At 44.2% G+C, this 22,714-nt stretch overlaps 1 protein-coding gene across 1 annotated transcript in view; it reads left to right on the top strand.

Annotated features, from left to right (window-relative positions):
* Positions 1-22,714, top strand: part of CDH10 (cadherin 10) — an 87,367-nt gene that overhangs the window by 21,376 nt on the left and 43,277 nt on the right. Inside the window, exon 2 of the mRNA XM_033154401.1 lies at positions 19,741-20,035. Coding sequence (XP_033010292.1) covers positions 19,741-20,035 — 295 coding nt within the window. The remainder of the gene's footprint in view (positions 1-19,740; positions 20,036-22,714) is intronic.

Raw genomic sequence — 22,714 nt, 5'->3', positions numbered from 1 at the left:
ACTACCGAGAAGGCCCTCTGCCTGCTTCCCTGTAACTTGGCTTCTCGCAGTGAGGGAACCACCAGAAGACCCTCAGAGCTGGACCTCAGTGTCTGGGCAGAACAATGGGGGTGGAGATGCTCCTTCAGATATACTGGAACGGGGCTGTTTAGGGCTTTAAAGGTCAGTACTAACACTTCGAATTGTGCTCAGAAATGTATGCTCCTGTGTTGCAGTTCTTATGCTCTGTGATTCCTAAAAAGCAAACTCAGCTCAGAAAATAGGCCAGGCTGCATGAAGACGGCAACTATTAAGGTATTGATACAAGGTGAAAGTCTAATCAGGAGGGGAGTTGTCTCGCAAAACTATGTAATAATAATAATAATAAATATTATTTGTACCCTGCCCATCTGACTTGGTTGCCTCAGCCACTCTGGGTGGCTTCCAACACCTATAAAAACATAATAAAACCTTAAACCTTAAAAAAGGCTTCGCTATGGAGGGGACAGCTGTAATAGGGGACAGCTGTATGGCTGCAATATTTATCAGTTTTAGCTGATATTGCTTTGCTTTGGTTCTTCATGTTTTTCTAAATTGTTTAGATGCAACAAATGAATAATGTCTAGAGAGGAAGGAAGGAAGGAAGGAAGGAATAAACATTTTTCATCTAAAACGAATTCCGTGAGAAGTTGGAGCTTCCTTCTCCACGAAAGTTCTCTAGGAATTTGAGAGAAATATTTTCATTAGATTAGTTTAACTTCAGAGGATTGGGGAATTGCTCATCTTTTGTTCTCGAAAATGGTGAGGTTACATCTGTGGAATCTCTCACACCAAAGGAAGATAATCGTCTTGGTTAGATGCCATGCTGGGAAGATCACCAAACATGGACTCACGTGGCTTTCCCCTCTCCCATTTCTGGATAGAGAAATGTTTTTGGTTTTTTTATCTGATTGCTCATAAACATTTGTTCATTCGTTCAGTTGTGTCCGACTCTTCGTGACCCCATGGGCCAGAGCACACCAGGCACGCCTATCCTTCACTGCCTCTCACAATTTGGCCAAACTCATGTTAGTAGCTTCGAGAACACTGTCCAACCATCTCATCCTCTGTTGTCCTCTTCTCCTTGTGCCCTCCATCTTTCCCAACATCAGGGTCTTTTCTAGGGAGTCTTCTCTTCTCATGAGGTGGCCAAGATCATCTAACCATAGTTTTCTTTTAAACCAGAAGCATAGAATTGTACAGTTGGAAAGAACCATGAGAATCATCTAGTCCAACCCCCTGCAATGCAGGAATCTTTTGTCCAATGTGGGGCTCAAACCTACGGCCCTGAGATTAAGAGTCTCATGCTCTAATAATGGTTTCAGCTTGAGAGTTTGAAAATAAACTGCAGTTAGCTGTAACTATGGTTATGGCCATGACTGTTCAGGTAAGGGAAGGAGAATTCAGGCAGATGCACAAGATCAATGTGTCACACCCTTATTCCCCCTAGAAAATGATAGAACTTAAAAGTGCTTAGCTTTGTCTGAATCATTCCCCAAAGCTCTCTTTTCTCCTGACTAAATACGTAGCTACGTATACAATCCATATAAGAATATCAAGAGTTGTAGTTTTATTTTATTAAAAGAACGCTCATGCCCATCATGGCTGAGGAAAACAGTTTAACCTTTCCTCTCAAGCCGTGAAGATTAGGAGCTTGTTTTAATGAATGAAATTCTCAAAGTGCAATGTAACATTCTCTATTAGATACCAGAAACAATAAAGATTGTTCTCCAGAGCATGAAAGTACATGTGTGGGAGAGCGGGGTTAACTTAGGACACAATTCTGCTGAAACTGAGGACTAAAATCAATTGAATAAAACATGGGTATATTGTTGTGAAGTATGTTTGTTTGTTTTCGGAGGGAGGGAGGCTATATGCCTGAGTTCCTTCTCGTCCCCGGAGCAAACAAGGATCCAATTGTTGGAATAGCCAGATAGGTTTTGTGGTAATTGCCCATAAGTATGAGTCATCAAGGTAACAAAGGAGATGGCTCTGTGCCAGAGCTCAAATGGGTCAGGAATCTGAACCCTGGGTAAGCACCTGGGACCCCTGGAATCTTGTGCAGTTCGGAGATCTGGGTAGCATGCAACTTTGGTGTTAGAAGTGTGTTTCCAGGAAGAGGACCTTTGGGTGAGCTGTGCCTGAACCAAAATAGAGGGAGGAGCAGAAACACTCATTGAGCAATTCAGGTTGATACTCCAGTAACAGATGGTGCCAGTTTCTTAGGAATTGTTCCGGGGGGGGGGGGGGGGGCACAAAGAGAAACAAAGGAAAGAATGAGCAAGGCACTGAAAAAGATAGTAAAAAACAAGTGTGCTTTTATCCCCGCACCAGTACGGTAACAGCTTACCTCCCTCAATTGTCTCCTGATCATAAAGACAAAGCCAGAGTTGAGGCATGTGAACTAGAAGCTAGATGCTAGAAGCAGACTATAGGCTGGGCAGCTGAGAGGCAGAGTCATGCCTGTTTTCTTCTGGGATCCAAGGCTGTAGCTATGAGAGAAGCAAGATCTTCTGGGAGAGTTAATGCTAGGGGTGATGTTCATCCATCATAGGCTTGGGCTATACAGTGGTACATCAGAAGTTGAACGGAATCTGTTCTGAAAGTCTGTTCAACTTCCAAAACATTCAGAAACCAAGGTACAGCTCCTGCAGCCAATCAGAAGCCACGTTGGATATTCAGGTTCCAAAGAACGTTTGCAAACCGGAACACTCACTTCCGAGCTTGCAGCGTTCAGGAGTCAAAACATTCGACTCGCAAGGTGTTTGGGATCCAAGGTACGACCGTATCACAAAGACACCAAAGTTTCCACTGTCCCTCATTCCAAGGAAACTAACCCCTAGATAAGTGCCTGGAACCCCTGGAATCTAACCCCACTCAGAGATTGGAGTGGTGTGCAACAAAAAATTGCATTTTCACAAGCAATGGAAGAATTTCAGTGCCCAGTGAATTCTGTAACCTGCTATAAATAATGGGAATTGACCTGATTCAGTGACTGGGCATTCACTGTTTTGGTGTCTTCTGCTAGTGCTACTTTGCATAAGGAAATAGATTCCAGTCTTGCCCATTTAATGAGTGCTAAAGTGAGAAAGAGATAATAAACAATGATGCTGAATGTCAGCAGGGCAACATTTGACAAAATGAGAAGTCTGCTCAATGAGGCTGAGCAGTAAACAAGCAAACGTCTCCCTCTGTCTCATTACCCACTTACCTGGAAGTAAGAGTAACTGATTTGAAGCCATGACCAAAATAACGAGTGATTTATAATTTATTTGATTATAGTATAAATGTTTCCCGCTGGTAGCTAGGAAAATCATCCTATGGTTTTCTCATTTCATACAAACACATAAAGAGCTAGGGGTGGATATAATATACACACAATTAGGGAAAATATTTCAGTACTAGCCAGAGGGTGGGGGGGGGGGGGTAAAAATAAAATGATGTTTCTAAAAGCAAACAAGGTATAAATTTTGCCCGGCATGAATGACTAAATGGGTAATGATGGATATTAAATAGTGAAGGTGCAAGGAAAATGGTAATATGTGACAAATGGAGGGCTCCTGAGGATTGCAAGAACATGTTTTCTTCAATTAAAATATCTGCTGCCTAAAAGTAATATTACCCAGCCAGGTGATGATTGGGTTTTCCACCCTAATGATGTCTACATTAGGAATTGTTTGCAGAATTTTCATTGCCTTATTATTGAGGGGGGTAATCTAGTAATAAAGGAGACGCCAGGAAATGAGTGAGCATCCAAAGGACGCTAAGATCTTTTCTTTCCCTCTATAAAAGCAGAACCATAATGAGGAGAATCTGGGAGAGAAAGGGTCAGTGAATTTAGGAAGAGCAGTGTATGCATTGGTGTGAATTGGAAATACAATTTACAATGAGTAAGCATTACAGAATTTAAAGAATTCCCACCTCCAGCAAACAGAGGGAAAAAGGAAATAAATTTATCTCCAAAATCACTGTTTGTTGTCCACCTAGCTGAAACCACTACAGGGGATCTGTTCACCTTCCTCTCCATTTTTTTAAAAAAATTATCTATAATTTTCATTTATATAAATTACAACATTTATTTTGCCAAATTTTAACGTTAACTTTCAACTCCCTTCTCCCTCTTTCCGCAGTTCCTTAGATTTATTTTTGTCCTTTCCTGCTTATTCCAAATCATCTTATCTGATTCTTTTATTCATCTAATATATATCTCAAACATATTTTTTTTTATAATTGCAGGTTTTTACAATAATCCTGCAAATGCCTTAATCTGTTTACAGTTTATTTGTAAATACTCAATAAGCCACTTCTAAAAAGTTTGTTGTCTTGATTTCTTATTCTTCCGGTACGTTTCGTCATTTCTGCATACTCCATTAGTTTCTGTATCCAATTTTCTTCTTTTGGGGCAAATCACATTCTTGCAGAGATCTGTTCACCTTTTTGATAACTTAGATGCTTTGTATGTTCACATACATCTGTACCCAACGAGAACTCATTCCAACGAACACCAAAGGGGCATTCAGCAGGGGAGTGCAGCAGTGTTGATTAATGATGGGCAGGACTAGCATAGAAACTTTTGTCAACCCCCCCCCCCAACTGACCCTCCTTGACCCCACATTTTTTAACCCCTTCCCACAGAGCATTTGCTTTCAGAAGGAGGGTGAGTGCCACCACTGCTACACCAAATGGACACAGCACACATGCCCTCCACCGTCTGGAGAAAGTCCCTTAACCCAAATTATATTATATTTTATTCTTTGGTAGATTTACAAAAAGAAAAACACACCAATAAATAAACCTTAGAGGGTTTTCGGCTACATCACGAGTCAATGGTGGTAGCTCCTCCCTGCCCTACGCAGGCAGCGAGGAGATTCAGGTAAGGGAAATGCAGGATTTATGAGGCAAAAATCCTGGAAATGTTGCCCAGTGGGTTCTGGGCAGCTCACTGTATCCCGCTATGTCGCTCAAGCCTGTGTCTGCCAACTTGAAAGGCAGAACGGGTGCAACCTGGGAGTGTGTCCCTACCATGGGTGAGCCTCTGTCTCCGGCATGATTTGTAGTTGGTTCCTCTATAATTTGGACAATTGACATTAATCAAGAGGCGCTCCTGGACTGACATATGCTAACAGGCTGCAATCATTCAGGTGCCGAAAGGACTGAGCTTCTCCCTTTGAAGGTATCTGAATGTTTTCTTTGAAGCTTGAGAATCCTTGCAACAGCCAGGAAAGGAAGGGGGAGGACAAGGCGCTTTGTGCTTTTTTATGGTTTTCCAATGGCAGCCTTTCTTCTTGTTCTCCCCTGTAAAATGAAAGAGATGTGTGTAGCCGCTGTTATGTTATTCTGTTTGTTACTTCGGAAAAGAGGGGGAGGCTTTTGATTTATGCTCTACAAGTTATTTAACAAGGTTTTACTATGCCCTCCCCCCTCGACCAAGGCTGAATGGACTTTATTTAAAATTATTCCTGGACTGCTGTTGGAGGAATGCAGTCTGGGGGGGGGGGTTTGAGAATGAACTGCTGCCGAACAGATGTGGTAAAGAGGCTGAATTTGAGAAAAAAGATCTTGCTTTTAACTGTGTCGAGGAAGAACTCCAGAGTGCAATTTTAATGGCTGAGTTTGGATGTGCATTCTGTGAGTTATTTATGGCTGCAGCTTGTACGCTGTAATAATAATTAGAAAAAATAAAAATAAACTTTAGAAAGGGGTATCTGAAGAAGTGTGCATGCACACGAAAGCTGATACCAAGAACAAACTTAGTTGGTCTCTAAGGTGGGACCCAGGTGGCGCTGTGGGTTAAACCACAGAGTCTAGGGCTTGCTGATCTGAAGGTCGGAGGTTCGAATCCCCGCCACGGGGTGAGCTCCCGTTGCTTGGTCCCAGCTCCTGCCCACCTAGCAGTTCGAAAGCACATCAAAGTGCAAGTAGATAAATAGGGACCGCTCCAGCGGGAAGGTAAACGGTGTTTCCGTGCGCTGCTCTGGTTCACCAGAAGCGGCTTTGTCATGCTGGCCACATGACCCGGAAGCTGTCTGTGGACAAACGCCGGCTCTATTGTCCTATAGAGCGAGATGAGCGCCGCAACCCCAGAGTCGGACAAGACTGGACCTGATGGTCAGGGGTCCCTTTACCTTTAAGGTGCTACTGGAAGGATTTATTTATTTATTTATTTTATAGAAAGGGGCAACGTTAGACATGGATGCGGACATGCAAAACATTTTTAAAATATCAAGACTCCTAGCGCTTTGCTCTGCTTTCCCCTTTTTCTTGCTCAGGGTGGCCCTGCCCCCTGTCTGCTCCTCGGAGCCAGTCCATCATGTGGGGCTGGACCTCAATGGTGGCAGCTTCTCCTCCTCCTCACCTGCTCTCCAGCAGTCACTATGAGATGCCCAGGGGAGGAGGCCAGAAGCAGTGACCATGGAGAGGCAGCAGGGTGCTCCTTTGCAGCTGCAACGGTTGCTGCTCATGACAAGCACCAGCTCATCCTCTTCCCCAAACTCAGCAGAGACAGCACTGTTGGGGAAAATAAGGACATTCCAGGATCAAATCAGTAGCCAGGGTGGCTTTCATAATTCCAGGACTGTCCCTGGAAAATTGGGACACTTGTAGGATATGGACTACACCCCCATGGCCCTGTGACTGCTTCCACACATGTTTTCAATGTGTATGGGAGTTGTTTATACCTTCTAAAAAGGGATGTGGGTGGCGCTGTGGTCTAAACCACTGAGCCTCTTGGGCTTGCCAATCAGAAGGATGGCGGTTCGAATCCCCGCAAAGGAGTGAACTCCCATTGCTATGTCCCAGCTCCTGCCAACCTAGCAGTTCGAAAGCACACCAGTGAAAGTAGGTAAATAGGTACCGCTGTGATGGGAAGGTAAATGGCGTTTCCGTGTGCTCTGGTTTCCGCCATGGTGTCCCATTGCACCAGACGCGGTTTAGTCATGCTGGCCACATGACCCAGAAAGCTGTTTGTGGACAAACACCAGCTCCCTCAGCCTGAAAGTAAGATGAGCTCTGAAACCCAATACTTGCCTTTGACTGGACTTAACCGCCCAGGGGTCTTTTACCTTTTACCTTTTTACCTTGTACCTTCTAATTCTGTTTTGGGGCTCGTGTATGTACATGTAAAGGTAAAGGTACCCCTGTCCATTAGGTCCAGTCACGAACGACTCTGGGGTTGTGGCACTCATCTCGCTTTACTGGCCGAGGGAGCCGGCATTTGTCCGCAGACTGCTTCCGGTTCATGCGGCCAGCATGACTAAGCTGCTTCTGGTGAACCAGAGCAGCGCACGGAAACGCCGTTAACCTTCCCGCTGGAGCGGTACCTATATTCTGTAAATGTACATGCAGAACTATAAACATGCAGTTGTCTTTCTCTTGAAGGCACACTACCCTGGAAACTAATATTGGCTGAAACTTGCTTTTTTAATATCAGTGATGAAATAGGAGCTGCCTCTGCACAATGTGTGAAAACACCCTTAAGATTAATTGTCCAGTCCTAAAGCTTGCTGTCCTGAGTAATTAAAAATGAGTAAAATTGAATGATTAGCATGCTTTCAAGGGGAAATGGAGGATGTAGTTTGGTAAGAAAATAAGGATAGGAGAAAAATAGTACTGTACTACATCACAAGTTGTAACTGTTACAGTTGTGCTGCAGATATTTTAATAATGCCATTGTAAGTAAAAAAAAGAAAAGGGGGTCAAATAACCCCATGAAAATGTGTTCACACCATTTTCCCCACAATATATGTGTTTATTGCTTGTGCTTTCAAATTATGGAGATTTTTACTTATTTTATTTTATTTTTTGGGCAGCTCGTATGGGGTCTCATTGTGGGATGTTGACCCCCATTATCAGCTTTGGGAAGCATTGCTTTGTCTGTGTTGTGATGCTCACAATTATTGATAGGTATCAAGGCCTGTCAATAATTGTGGAGCCAGTGTGGTGTAGTGGTTAAGAGCGGTAGACTCGTTATCTGGGGAACCGGGTTCGTGTCTCCACTCCTCCACATGCAGCTGCTGGGTGACCTTGGGCTAGTCACACTTCTCTGAAGTCTCTCAGCCCCACTCACCCCACAGAGTGTTTGTTGTGGGGGAGGAAGGGAAAGGAGAATGTTAGCCGCTTTGAGACTCCTTCGGGTAGTGAAAAGCGGGATATCAAATCCAAACTCTTCTTCTTCTTCTACACACACACACACACACACACACACACCAGTATGATTATTTTTCTTCTTTTCTCTCTATTCAACTTTGAATGAAAGGGAAACTTCAAAGTATGGCAACATAAATGAGTGAGAATTCAGTCTATTAAGAGTGAGACTTTAAGTGTCTGATTGAAATACAGTGTAAAATTATTCATCACCAAAGAGTTACTTTTAACACGCCTTTCAGTGTAAAGTTGGAATAAGTGATTCACGTTACAAATGAGTGAAAGTTGGCACCAAGCTGAGTCACATTAAAAGTGAGATGTCATAGAAGTGATGGAGAGGGTATATGTCCTGGGAGGAGAATTATGAAGTGAAAAGGGAAAAAAAATGACCAAATGTGTGGCAAGGAAATAGAATATCTACACACACACACACACACACACACACACATTTCTGCTTCTGATTGTTGGCTAGCTTAAAGGCCATTTAATACACTACATGGGAACAAAAATGATTCTATCTATGAACATAGATATAAGGGGAAACCATGGCCTGTATGGTGCATATTCCTGTGTGATTATACCGTCATTTCTGCAACTAAGAACTCAGCTATACAGCTGCAAATAAGATGTTTTAACACTAGATGGCGATGGAGAGCTATGGCAAATCAATATATTTTTCAAAATGTGTGTGGGGTTTTTAAAGCATTTTCACAGATACATAAAAACACAGACACATAAAAACACTGAAAATGCTTTAAAACACACACATTTTGAAAAATATAAGGGATGTGGGTGGCGCTGTGGGTTAAACCACAGAGTGTAGGGCTTGCTGATCAGAAGGTCGGCGGTTCAAATCCCTTTGATGGGGTGAGCTCCCGTTGCTCGGTCCCAGCTCCTGCCCACCTAGCAGTTCAAAAGCACGTCAAAGTGCAAGCCTCTGAGCTGCTCAAACCCCTGTTGTAAATCTATAGTGTCTTCCTCTCCCTCCTCCCTGGAAGGGTCAGGATAGAGAGGAGGTCTCCACCATTCCTCCTCTGCCCAGCCCCTGACAATTAGTTTTCTATAGCAGTGGAAGCAGGTTTTCAGATTATACAAAGCTCTTTTTCAGGCTTTGATTATGAGAGCAAAAAATGAACATCCAATAGTCTAGATAGAAACAACTGGGTAGTCAGGCTGATGGTTACTTGGTTGCAGAAGTTTACTGGCCATTGCTGTTGGCCTGGAGATAGTGTACCAGTAGGTTGAATGCAAATATGCCATTCTGATGTCATGTGTGATGTCACAAAGAGGATATGCTTTAAGTCTTGGTAAAGACAAAAACAGTTAACAGTCAGATTGCATCTCAGCTCTGTCAAGATGGATCTCCATAATAGGTGATAAATAGTTTTATTGGGGGGACATTTTAACTTTTACTAATGGGGGAAAGTTTTAGATTGGTTTGCCAGTTTGTACCACATCAATTTGAGGCCAATAGATATACAATCAAACCCTGCACCCATCAAATAATCAACTTTATGTGTGACTTTGGGACTGATTCATACAACCATGTTTCCTTTATCCACTCTGTAGCAGCTTTTTCTCTGTATTTGAAAAAAAAAAATAACCCAGAAGAAGATAAGGAACCAGAAATAAGATCTGAATGAGTATGGTGAGGATCTAAGCTTTACAAGTGAGGGGGCTAGGAAGATGACTTTCTAATGACAACATGTCAGCCAGGAGTTGTTCTGGCTCTCCCATGATTTCCCAACTTTCCCCCCTCATCTGCCTCTGAGCTGTGACCTCCTGCAAACCCCTGTTGTAAATCTATACTGTCTTCCTCTTCCTCCTCCCTGGAAGGGTCAGGATGGGGAGGCTGTCTCCACTGCCCAGTCCCTGACAAAAAAACCCACTTTGCCAATCCTGATTTTTGAAGAAGAGAAATACTCAGAGCATGTTCCATTTTGCTTCGTAAACTTGCTTTGATCATGGCAACATCAGGGCTACAGACATAAAATGGAGGCTGCTCCTGCTGCCCTGGTGCTAAACTGCTTTAACGTGGGGAAAGGCATTATCTTGTTGGAGAAAAAGTAATACATTTTTTTTTAAAAAAATGTAGAAAATAATATAGTGAGTTTTTTGTAACCATATGCCAAGCTACCCACCACCTGGTTGCTTTTAAATCTCTCTCTCTCTCTCTCTCTCTCTCTCTCTCTCTCTCTCTCTCTCTCTCTCGCACACGCACACACAATTATGCTGATGCTCCACCATACACTGACAACACACCTCTTGCCTAGGGAAACAGAGCTTGTGAAATATGACAGCAATCCCTAGGTACATCCATACAGCCCTGGTAGGTACATCATAATTGGTAGGAAAGGGGTGGAGATTTCTGAGAGCAGAACAGCAAGGCCATTATTTATTTGTTTGTTTGTTTGTTTGTTTGTTTATACATACCCCGCCCATCTGGCTGGGTTTCCCCAGTCATTCTGGACGGCTTCCAACAAAATATTAAAAATACAATAAAACATCAGACATTAAAACTTCTCTAAACAGGGTTGACTTCAGATGTCTTCTAAAAGTCAGATAGTTGTTCATTTCCTTGATACCTGATGGGAGGGCATTCCACAGGATGGGCACCACTACCGAGAAGGCCCTCCGCCTGGTAAAAGGTAAAAAAGTAAGGGTAAAGGACCCCTAGATGGTTAAGTCCAACTATGAGGTGCAGCAGTCATCTCACTTTCAGGCCAACAGAGCCGGCATTTGTTCGGAGACAGCTTTCCAGGTCATGTGGCCAGCATGACAAATTCGCTTCTGGTGCAGCAGGACACCATGACACAAACCAGAGCACAAAGAAACGCCATTTACCTTCCCGCCGCAGGAGTAGCTATTTATCTACTTGCACTGATGTGCTTTCAAACTGCTAGGTTGGCAGGAGCTGGGACAGAGCAATGGGAGCTCACCCCATTGTGGGGATTCGAACTGTCGTCCTTCCGATCAGCAAACCTAAGAGGCTCAGTGGTGTAGACCACAGCGCTACCTGCGTCCCTTTATCATTCTGGTAGTTTGAGTCCACACGGGGAAATCAGACACCTCAAGATGTCCATTTTTCAAGCAGTGCTCAAACCAGCTGTTCTTTGGTTAAGTTTGGTGTAAGCATTTAGGGTTGCCGCTTGTCCCGTATAATACAGGATTGTCCCATTTTTCAATGACCCTCAGGGTCCCTTCCCACTACAATTCTATGAATATGCTATGTCCTGTATTGATACAGTTTTGTACTGAATTTTAGGTCTTCTCTCCTTTGCTCATGCCCCCCCCTCTGCCAAATAATAATAATAATAATAATAATAATAATAATAATAATAATAATAAAATATCCTTCCAGTATCACCTTAGAGACCAACTAAGTTTGTTCTTGGTATGAGCTTTCGTGTGCATGCACCTGTAACTGTGTCTCTGCCAAGTTAGGGATCCTCTCCAAATGCATCTTTTTGAAAGGATGTGCAAAAGATCATGCATTTCAACTCTGGGTAGCTGAGCACAGACAGTTTTACAAAATCACGTGTATGTGTGTGTGCCACATGCATCTGTGTGTGACAAATTCCAGAGGCCATCCTGTTAGACTGCAATAGATTGCAATGGATTGCTTTGGTCACTTCAGCAGAGATAGGGGGGGTGTCCCCCAACTGTCCTGCCCTGCTCTGTCCTATATTTTCCCGGTACAAAGGTGGCAACCTTAGAACATACCCTTCTGTTTGCTGCTTGGATGCAGCTGAGACAGTCAAGCTCCAGTCAGACTGTTGGATTACCAAGCCTCCCCTGTCCACAAGGCAGTCCCAGAGGATTAAGGAGCGGCATCTCGACACCAGGGACTCAGCTATGCAGCTGCAAATAAAACATTTTACATGTGTTTTAAGTGCAATATACAAAGTGACACTAGATGGCAATGATGAGCCTTATGGAAAATTCAATGTATTTTTAAAAACGCATTTTCAGAATGGTTTTTATATGCGTGTAGATTCCACCCAGGTCAGAGGCAAGGCTTTATAACAGGAGGCAAACACATTCAAAAAGATCTATGCTGATGGGAAGAAAAAAGTTTGACAATTTAAATATGATTTGGACAGTGCTTAAAACAACCAGCATCAAGAGAATTGAATATACTGGAGTGGATGAAAAATTAATTTAGAAAGCATGCTAAAAAAAAAAAAAATCACTTAAATTTTCAAGCAGCTCTGTCACTTTTCCCTCTCAGATCTCTACTGAACTTAAATATGTAAGAGCCCATTTCATGCAAACTCCTTCCTGACGTTATGAAGCATTTATGAGTCACAACACTTGAATAGTTTTCATCTTAACAACACTATGTTAGATCACACCAATTAATATATTCAAAGGGAAGAACCATATGTCATTACTGGAATGCAGGGCTATCACGTTCAGTAATTGCGGTTGCTGTAGGTGAAGTCCCGATGATAATGAAACGAATGTGGGGAATGAATGTGCAAAATATTCAGATTTATTCAAATTTCCGCAGAGGAAGATGCGGTGTTGACTGCTGAAGAATGAAATGCTACCATTGGGGAGAGAAGAAAGGAATTCATTGCAATAACAGTTTGCAAAATATCTGAGACAGATATAAAAACAAAACCACATCTTTACAGCAGATCATTTTGGGAAACAAAATTGCTAAGTGAAACAGATGTCTTTTCCTTTCTCAGCTTGGCTGACATAAATCGCAGATGCCCATTAGCCAAAAGACGTGTGTGAACATTTTACGTGTAAGACAGAAAATGAGAACTTCACTGTTATTTGTGAGCTCCCTGACAGCTTAATTCCCCCCCCTTTTGTTTTGTTGTTGTTCTGATGGAGAAAGAAAATAGTTGTGTGTGTTTTAATTGAACTAGTAAATAGATAGTACTAGCAGTAAATAATAACAAGCGTAATGAGGGGCTCGGCAGTGTGGCCCAATGGCAGATGAAATTTATATTTTGGTGTGATCTCTTGATCTCCTTGGGGGAGATCTCTGAATGACCGGATTGTTCAAGGTTCCATGACTTCAGGGATTGTTATGAGATTACTGTCTTGCAGCCAGTTTTGAGGCTATACCTACTACTGAATCTATGTAGTTTGGCCTTCACTGACCGAGATCCATCAAAGAGGATGCTATTCTGTTGAGGAGCAGTCAAAGATACAATGCACCCCTGAGCAGTCACTGCAATAACCCTACGTGTTATAGATATTTTTCAGAAACGGGGATGTGATTCTTCAGCTTTATTGGTAATAGGGTGATGATATGCCCTCTGCTCTATAATAATGTGCATACATCAGAAGGTAAAGGTAAAGGACTCCTGGATGGTTAAGTTCAGTCAAAGGCGACTATGAGGTTGTGGTGCTCATTTCGCTTCAGGCCGAGGGAGCTGGCGTTTGTCCACAGACAGCTTTCCGGGTCATGTGACCAATATGACTAAACTGCTTCTGGTGCAACGGAACACCATGATGGAAACCAGAGCGCATGGTAACGCTGTTTACCTTCCCCCCACAGCGATACCTATTTATCTACTTGCACTGGCAGTGGCGGAGTAAGGCTCCGCGGTACCCGGGGCGGCAAAGGAAATGCCCCGGGGGCGGGGCGTCGTGACATCACATTGTGACGTCATGACGCTCCGCCCCCAGGGCGTTTCCGGGGGTGCCGGCGCCGCTTCTGCAGCCCTCTTTTAAGCCGAAGAGCTCGCTTTTAAGCTCTCCGGCTCAAAAGGAGGCTGTGGAAGCGGCGATCCGATGACAGAGTGCGCCTGCGCGTGCAGGCGCACTCCGTCATTGGGCCGTGCGCTGCCGCTCCCAGGGTGACGGAGGGAGCGGCAGCGTGTGGGAATGGTGGGAGGGGCTGCCTCTTGTCCCCCCCACGTGCCGCCGTTCGCTCCGTTGCCCCAGGAGCAGCAGCACCGCACACACCGTGCGCTGCTGCTCCCGGGGGGACGGAGCCAGCGGCAGCGCGTGGGGCTGACAAGCGCCGGCCCCTCCTACCACTCCCCACGCTGCCGGTCACCCCGGGAGCAGCAGCGCTGCACGGACGGGGTGCTCCCTCGGCCGTGCGCTGTTGCTCCTGGGGTGACGGAGGGAGCGGCAGCGCTTGGGAATGGCGGGAGGGGCTGCCGCTTGTCACCCCCATGCGCCGCCGCTCGCTCCGGTCGCCCCGGGAGCAACAGCGCACGGCCGAGGGAGCACCCCGTCCGTGCAGCGCTGCTGCTCCCGGGGTGACCGGCGTTGCCTGGGGAGTGGCGGGAGGGGCGCCGCTTGTCGCCCCCACCCGCCGCTTGTCGCCCCCACCCGCCGCTTCTCACCCCTGTCGCCCGGGGGCGTACCGCCCCCACCGCTCCCCCCTAGTGACGCCCCTGTGCACTGGCATGTTTTGGAACCACTAGGTTGGCAGAAGCTAGAACAGAGCAACGGGAGCTCACCCCATCACAGGGATTTGAACTGCCGACCTTCTGATTGGCAAGCCCAAGAAGCTCAGTGGTTTAGACCACACCCTAAGATGGCCAATGGACACTTTATGTTGTACCCAAAGAACCAATTTATTTCCTTCATTGAATTGTGTTGTGTTTTTTTTTGGGGGGGGAGATACCTGCTTTCCCATGTATGGCATGTTGTCAAGCTGTCTTTGGACTTGCTTCCCCAGAGTTAAAATGATCAGAAAGGGTGAACAGGCGCAGGGGAAGAAAAGCTTCTCTTTCCATTACAGAATGGCTTCCAAGGAACATAAAGAACTTCCACAAACAGCGCCGTCACCACCAAACAGCAGTGATGTACCACTGCTCCTGAATAAAATTTAACAGCCTGGGCCATAAGTTAGGTCAATGCTTCACATGTTGTAGTCACGAGAAGGAAGCTAAAAAAGAACTTGGTGGGTTTGACCAAAAGCCGGCTATTGAGTTTGTGGCTGAGGTGAACTTTGAACTGAGGTCTTTCCAACCTACTGGGAAGAAAGAGGTGAGTGAAGATCTACCTCGGGAACAAGTGGGGGGGGGGACAAATCATCCTTACCTTATGGTTGAAAAGGTGATCAAAGGCTGTTGTCGTTGGGGAGGGTCCTGCTCTGAATTGGCCAGGCAGGCGGAGACCCCAGAGGACAGTCTCTGCCATTTCTTCCCAAGCAGTGAGAAAAGACCAGCAGTGCTTCTTATTTGCCAAGAGCTCACTATAAAGGAGGCATGGAGGATGCCAAGGAGGTGGCAGGTCTGACCTCCATGGAGCTCACTTGTAGCTGTCGTTGTGGCAGCGGGCAATGCATTCCCTGGAGGCTAGATCCGCTGCCCTTGTGGATCCTGCTGCCCGAGGCGATCACCTCATCTTGCCTCATGGGTGGGGTGGCCCTGACAGTGGATGTGGGACTAGAGGAAGCCTTATGTCATAAAGGTGTGACTAGAGGCATGGCCTGCAGCTTCTTTCTCCATGTTAGCTCTTCATCTGGTGATAGGACAACATCTGTATCCGGATGTGATGTCAGATGTGGGTGTTGCTTAGAGCTGGCTCTGGGGGGGGGGAAGTCTTGCTGCATGGTGCCAGTGGGCAGTGACATTCTGAAGACCGCTTCCATTCTTCCAAGCTAAGACATTGTCAGGTTGCTCTTTAAACACCTGGAAATGACCAGCAGCAAAGACTTGAGTAGAGTTTGCCCCGTAATATGCACCTTTGCAAGGCTGGGCAAAAGCGGATGTCGATGTGTATAAAGTGAAGGTTCTGCCGAAACCTCAGTTGTTGTTGGTGGTGGTGATGGAGGAGATAAGTTATCATTGGACACGGCTGATGTTACTGGCTTCTAAAACCTGTGGTTATTTCAAAATACAGCACTGGCTATAAAATAGTTGAGACAGCAAGAGGTATCAATGTAGCCCCCCCCCCATTCCTATCCCATCCTTCATCTCAAAACTGAATTAATGATTATGTGATTAATTTCTATATTGGCTGATATGACTGAAGATGATCATGCAAATAACTGCTCCAGTTTTTTATTAGCGTTCCTCTGTTCTTAATCAAAGTTGTGGGGCGCGGTAGGGGGGCAGCCCCTCATAGAATCTGCTCTTTTTTAAAAAAAAAAGCTTCTAATGGTTTCTTCACTCATTATAGGTTTTCTGATATTTTCTCTCTCCTCCCCCCCCCCCCATAAGGTTGATACATATTTCCTTAAGCACATTATCCAGGATGCATTTTATAGCATGCAAATGTCTAGCAGATTGCTTACACACAGAAAAAGTTGTTGATGCTGTTAACATTTAAATATAATGAAATCAGTATGCAAATATGATCATTAGGGACATAACCGTATGGCTGATTGTTTGTATGGGGGGGGGGGGAGAGACGACTCCCAGATTGTTTTCTTGAACTTGCTTGATGCACACAAAATGAAAGCTACATTCATTCTTCTGCATGTATTTCTTCCTGCATCAGTGTTACTAATGTGAGATGAAATCGGTCTTCTTGGCGTAAATTCAATTTTGAGTTGAGCCCATTAAATCTTTAATCCTGTTCACACTTATCTGGGAAGGAAGTTCCATTGAACTCTATGGTGCTTATTTCTGAGTAGACAGGTGTAGAGAACATCAAAGATTTGTCCTTCCTCACTGTCAAAGACTTTTAATTGTATTGATGCATGAAAAGCTCATAAAATGGGGAGAAGAATGCTGCCACGTTCTCATGAAGGTATCTGATATGGAAGCATGCCTTAGATCTTAAGATACGCTGCGTAGCAGAAGATGCATGAGGTTAATGGTGAATAACAGCTGAATTTGAAGAAGGGTTCTGATACATTTCCAGGGAGCTCCATTTCGAAAAATTAAGGGAATTGGTTTTGCAGACTGCATTCAGACTTTATTCTGTTTCCCTGATGTTTCCTTCCCTGATGGTTTCCAAATTTTATGTGGTCTTTCACAGAACATCAGAGCCCCTCCTGAAAATCTACTGGAATCTAGTGGAAATTTACTGCTCACTTGTGTTAATTGGTTGTTGTTGTTGTTTTTTTAATCAATTTGCAATGCCATTGTCTTAGAAAAATGTGGGAGTTGCACTGTAATTTCATGGGATGAAATTTGGGGCGGTATTCTGGCATGTGGTTCTGATGAGCAGGAAGGGGGCAGTTAACTTCAAACTAAGGGTGTTTCGCCCACCCTAGTGCTGTGTCTTATTTTATTTTTGGCACTACAGTCAAATTCAGTGAAGCCTTGGAGGTTCAAAATATTTTGGCCGTGGGTCCAGATCAGACCCGTAGGTGGAATAATAAGTTTAATCAATAATAATAATAGAAATAATAACAGAGATAGAAAGTTCTCTAGGTTCAACCCTTTGAAGTCCACTACTATATTACTACCAGTAGGTGGCCATCCAGAATCTGACTGGAAACCTCTAACCATGGAGAGTCCACCAGCTTCCAAAGTAGTCTTTTTACTATCATCAGGAGGTCCCCCCCCAAAAAAATGCTTACCCTAAACCCCCTTTCTTGTTATTTGAACTGATTAGTTTGTGCCCTACCCTATGGAGGTACTTACAACAAATCTGCTTCCTCATCTATGTGGCAGACCTTCAGATATTTGAAGATCATATTGCCTCTTAATAATCATGTGTACAAGGAGAAGGGGATGACAGAGGATGAGATGGTTGGACAGTGTTCTCGAAGCTACTAACATGAGTTTGGCCAAACTGTGGGAGGCAGTGAAGGATAGGCGTGCCTGGCGTGCTCTGGTCCATGGGGTCACGAAGAGTCGGACACGACTGAATGACTGAACAACAACAACAAATCACGTGTACAGGAATAATATCCCCCCCTCCTTCATTTTTTCCTCATAGGACTCAAACTCTGGGCCCCTAACCAGCTTTGTCACTATCCCCCATAGCTGTCAACTTTTCCCTTTTCTTGCGAGGAATCCTATTCGGAATAAGGGAATCTTCCTTTTTTAAAAAAGGGAAAAGTTGACAGCTATGCTATCCCCTGGTCATGTTCCACTTTACTGGGATCCTCGAGCTGTGTGGCCCAAAACTTACAGTATTCCAAGTGAGGTCTGAACAAGCTGCTGGAAGAATAACAGAGGGGGGATTTTTCTTCCTTTGTAAGATAAAATGTGTCTTTATGGACAGGAGAGGGAACCTGTGGCTCCCCAGTTGTTTTCGGATTACAACTAAGCTCATGCTGACTAGGACTGTTGGAATGTGAAGTCTAACCACATCTAACTACAACTAATCCAGAATGCAGCAGCTAGAATGGTGGCTGGGAGTGGCTGCCGAGACCATATAACACCAGTCCTGAAAGACCTGCATTGGCTCCCAGTACGTTTCCGAGCACAATTCAAAGTGTTGGTGTTGACCTTTAAAGCCCTGAACAGCCTTGGCCTTGTATACCTGAAGGAGCGTCTCCACCCCCATCATTCTACCCAGACACTGAGGTCCAGCGCTGAGGGCTTTCTGGCAGTTCCCTCACTGCAAGAAGTGAAGCTACAGGGAACCAGGCAGAGGGCCTTCTCCGTAGTAGTGCCTGCCCTGTGGAATGCCCAACCATCAGATGTCAAGGAAATAAACAACGATCTGACTTTTAGAAGACACCTGAAGGGAACCCTGTTTAGGGAATTTTTTTAATGTTTGATGTCTTATCACTTTATTATTAATAATATTTTGTTGAGAGCCACCCAGAGTGGCTGAGGAAACCCAGCCAGATGGGTGAGGTATAAAAAAATAATTTTATTATTATTATTATTATTATTAGTAGTAGTAGTAGTGGTAGTATTTATCTGGAGGACCATACTGATGGAGAGACTGCTATTGTCTACTAGGAATGAAAGGTCTCAGGTCAAGGTCTTCTTGGTTCTTCCCTATGGATTCTGTTAATAAGCAATACCTGAGATGGAAGCTGGGACATTCTCAATGCAGAGCATGTGTTCATCCATACTTGAAACAGCTTTATGAATCACTAGCCAGCTTCAGCTCTTTGGGAGATAGCACTGTTTGGTGAATGGGAAAGCAGAGGAAATATATTAACCTTAAGATCACAGGCAGAGCACCTAGGGAGACTGCAAGATTCTCCATAAGATTTTGTTCCCCATTTGCTCTCTGGGAAGAAATAACAAGCTTTCTTTAGGAAATTGTGCAGCTCCGGCACTAGTTATGCAGCTTTTCTTAATTATCACGTACCCCGCCTTGTCCTTTATCTGTTTAGAGAATTTACAACTAACACAGCAGGTTGTGAATGTTTAATAGATTCTTTTCCAAGGGAAGAAAAGGTCAGCATTACCATAAAATTCTTCTTTAGGATTTGTGACAGAAATGTTCCACAGCACGGAACAGGTGTTGCCGGAGAAACTGAAATCTGCCATGGGAGCTGAGCTCTTAACGAATATTCTGTGCATTATTGGGAAATGAGAATTTTAACGCACACACATGGTGATGTATCGAGTCAGCATAAATTGAAAGGGACTTGGCTTTGTCAATGCATATTTTGTTTGAAGCACCCTGTGTGACTCGCTGTCTTCTGAAGAAGTGGATCCATTTTATTAAACACCTCTCTCTCTCTCTCTCTCTCTCTCTCTCTCTCTCTCTCCTCCCACCACCCAACCTTAGCTTCACTCTGACCAGGACAAAGGAGATGGGTCCCTCAAGTACATTTTGTCAGGAGACGGAGCTGGCACTCTTTTTGTTATTGATGAGAGAACAGGCGACATTCATGCCACACGAAGAATTGACAGGGAAGAGAAAGCTTACTACACCCTACGTGCCCAGGCTATTAACAGGAGAACACTCAGGCCGGTGGAGCCTGAATCAGAGTTTGTCATCAAAATCCATGACATCAATGACAATGAACCAACGTTTCCCGAAGAAGTTTACACCGCAAGTGTTCCTGAAATGTCAGTTGTTGGTGAGTGTTACATTCAAATGGAAATACATGTCTGCAAAGGTGAGACACCACATATGTCCTGTTCTTGTAAATTCAGGCAGTCAGGGTGAGAATTGCGTTTTTCGGGGGAGGGGGGTGCCATAAAGTAGATCTTTTTTTTTTTCCTTTTTTAAAGGAGAAACAGTGGAATGGAGTGGAATGAGAACTGCATTATCTAGATCAGTGGTTCCCAACCTTTTTGGGGGGCCATGCCCCACCTAAGCATCTCTAAAATTCTGACCCCCCCATGTCATATAATTCTTATTATTCAAAAAATGAACTCCTATTCATGTGGAGGAAGCCTGAAAGGCTATTCACTGTTAATAACTCATTCTCAAACTGCCCCCCTTAAAAAAATAAAATTGCCCCCCTGTTGGGAACCACAAAACATAGTTTTCAATGTTTTTGGATCTGGGACCCACTTTTAACCAAAACATGTATTTGGGGACACATTTCATATCCTTATGGTAGTAGTGCTGCTGCTGTGATGCATTTTATATCCATTATGGATCCCTGCCTATTACTTGTATCCCAGTGATCTATATTCTCCATAAAAAGTGAAGGATAATTTGAGACTAAACAGCTAGTTGGGAGAATGATTGTGATTAAAACTTAGTGAGAATCCATCACTCCACAGTGGTTACTAATGAATAAATGCACATACCAGAATGCTAGAACATAACTTTTATTGTCACAGTATTACAGAACTGGAAGGTAATCTAGCATAAACTCCTGGATCAGGATTCAGATACATTTCACTGATATGCCCATAGCATGCGTAGAGAAGAAAGTGCAAAAACCCATTGGAAGCCATAAAACAAAGATTCTAAAACATTAACTGCTGTGCTATTTGCTATGGAAGAAGCTAAGCCACGACCCTTCCTCCATTTGACCAGAAGGAATATTCAGTCCCCATTCGCAAATGTCGCAACCAATTACATCCTGAGCATAAAAGCATGAGCTGTTCACTCAGAGTTCCCCAACAGAAAATGTTCTTAGCTATCTGGTGTAAAATCCAAGCTGTGCACTTTTAGCCATCCCAGAAAGCAGGACTGGGATGCGCCTTAATTCAATAGATCTCTGTCACCAAGACACAAATGGCAAATTAATGCACGCTGACCCAGCAAAGCAAGTCTATGTGTGGAAGCAAACTTTGATGTGCAGATTTCCATTCTGGACCAGGAACCGTGCACAGAGAATAGCTGCAGGTGCACATCTGTGTCACAGAGCAAATCTGGTGGCTAGCCATTCAATCTGATTCCCATATACATTGAGTGTGCTCCATGGAAGGGGATTCACTTTCATGTTGTAATGTGGATGGTAACTAGATTTCTTAGGCTACAGTCCCAAGCTTGCTTGTTGTTGTTCAGTTGTTCAGTGGTGTCCGACTCTTCGTGACCCTATGGACCAGAGCACGCCAGGCACTCCGGTCTTCTACTGCCTCCCGCAGTTTGGCCAAACTCATGCTAGTTGCTTCAAGAACACTGTCCAACCATCTCATCCTCTGTCGTCCCCTTCTCCTTGTGCCCTCCATCTTTCCCAATGTCAGGGTCTTTTATAGGGAGTCTTCTCTTCTCATGAGGTGGCCAAAGTACTGGAGCCTCAACTTCAGGATCTGTCCTTCCAGTGAGCACTCAGGGCTGATTTCTTTAAGGATGGATAAGTTTGATCTTTTTGCAATCCATGGGACTCTCAAGAGTCTCCTCCAGCAGCATAATTCAAAAGCATCAATTCTTCGTTGATCAGTCTTCTTTATGGTCCAGCTCTCACTTCCATACATTACTACTGGGAAAACCATAGCTTTAACTATATGGATTTTTGTCGGCAAGGTGATGTCTCTGCTTTTTAAGATTCTGTCTAGGTTTGTCATTGCTTTCCTCCCATGAAGCAGGCGTCTTTTAATTCCGTGACTGCTGTCACCATCTGCAGTGATCATGGAGCCCAAGAAAGTAAAATCTCTCACTGCCTCCATTTCTTCCTCTTCTATTTGCCAGGAGGTGATGGGACCAGTGGCCATGATCTTAGTTTTTTTTATGTTGAGCTTAAGACCATATTTTGCGCTCTAAACCCTACTGAACTTTCTGGGACTTACTTCTGAATGAGCTTTCATGGATTTGCACTGTTACACCATTAGTTGTTGCATATAAGCAAACTTCATTCATTTTTTTGTATTTGTTTTACTTGGTTTTGAACTAATGGTGTTTCTCAGATGCATACAAGAGCATGAATCTGCCTATAGAATGGAAACTGTATTTACAAGTAAACCAGTGGATCTGTTTGACATAGAATCATAGTATCATCAAATTGTAGAGATGGAAGGGGCCACAAGAATCATCTAGTCCAACCTCCTGCAAGGGCAGGAATCCTTTGCCCATTGTGGGACTCAAACCCATGACCCTGAGATTCAGGGGTCTCAAGCTTTACCAGTTGAGCTATCTGTACATGGCTGAGTGCTTCCCACAAATAGCATGTCACATGTCGCACCAGGCAGCCACAATGCTGTTTAGTTTCACCCCCAAAAAAATTCCAAACTGGCCGCTTAAAAACAAATAATTCATGATGTGCCACAAACTTTGGCATCCCAATATTTCAGGAGTCTGCCAGATAAACAGCAGTGTGAAGAAGGGTCATAATTAGGGATGGACAATCTCAATTTTGGTT

Source organism: Lacerta agilis, chromosome 7, assembly GCF_009819535.1.
Source record: "Lacerta agilis isolate rLacAgi1 chromosome 7, rLacAgi1.pri, whole genome shotgun sequence".
Lineage (NCBI taxonomy): Eukaryota > Metazoa > Chordata > Lepidosauria > Squamata > Lacertidae > Lacerta > Lacerta agilis.
Note: the sequence above shows the minus strand (reverse complement) of the source record. Positions and strands in the feature narration are given on the sequence as shown.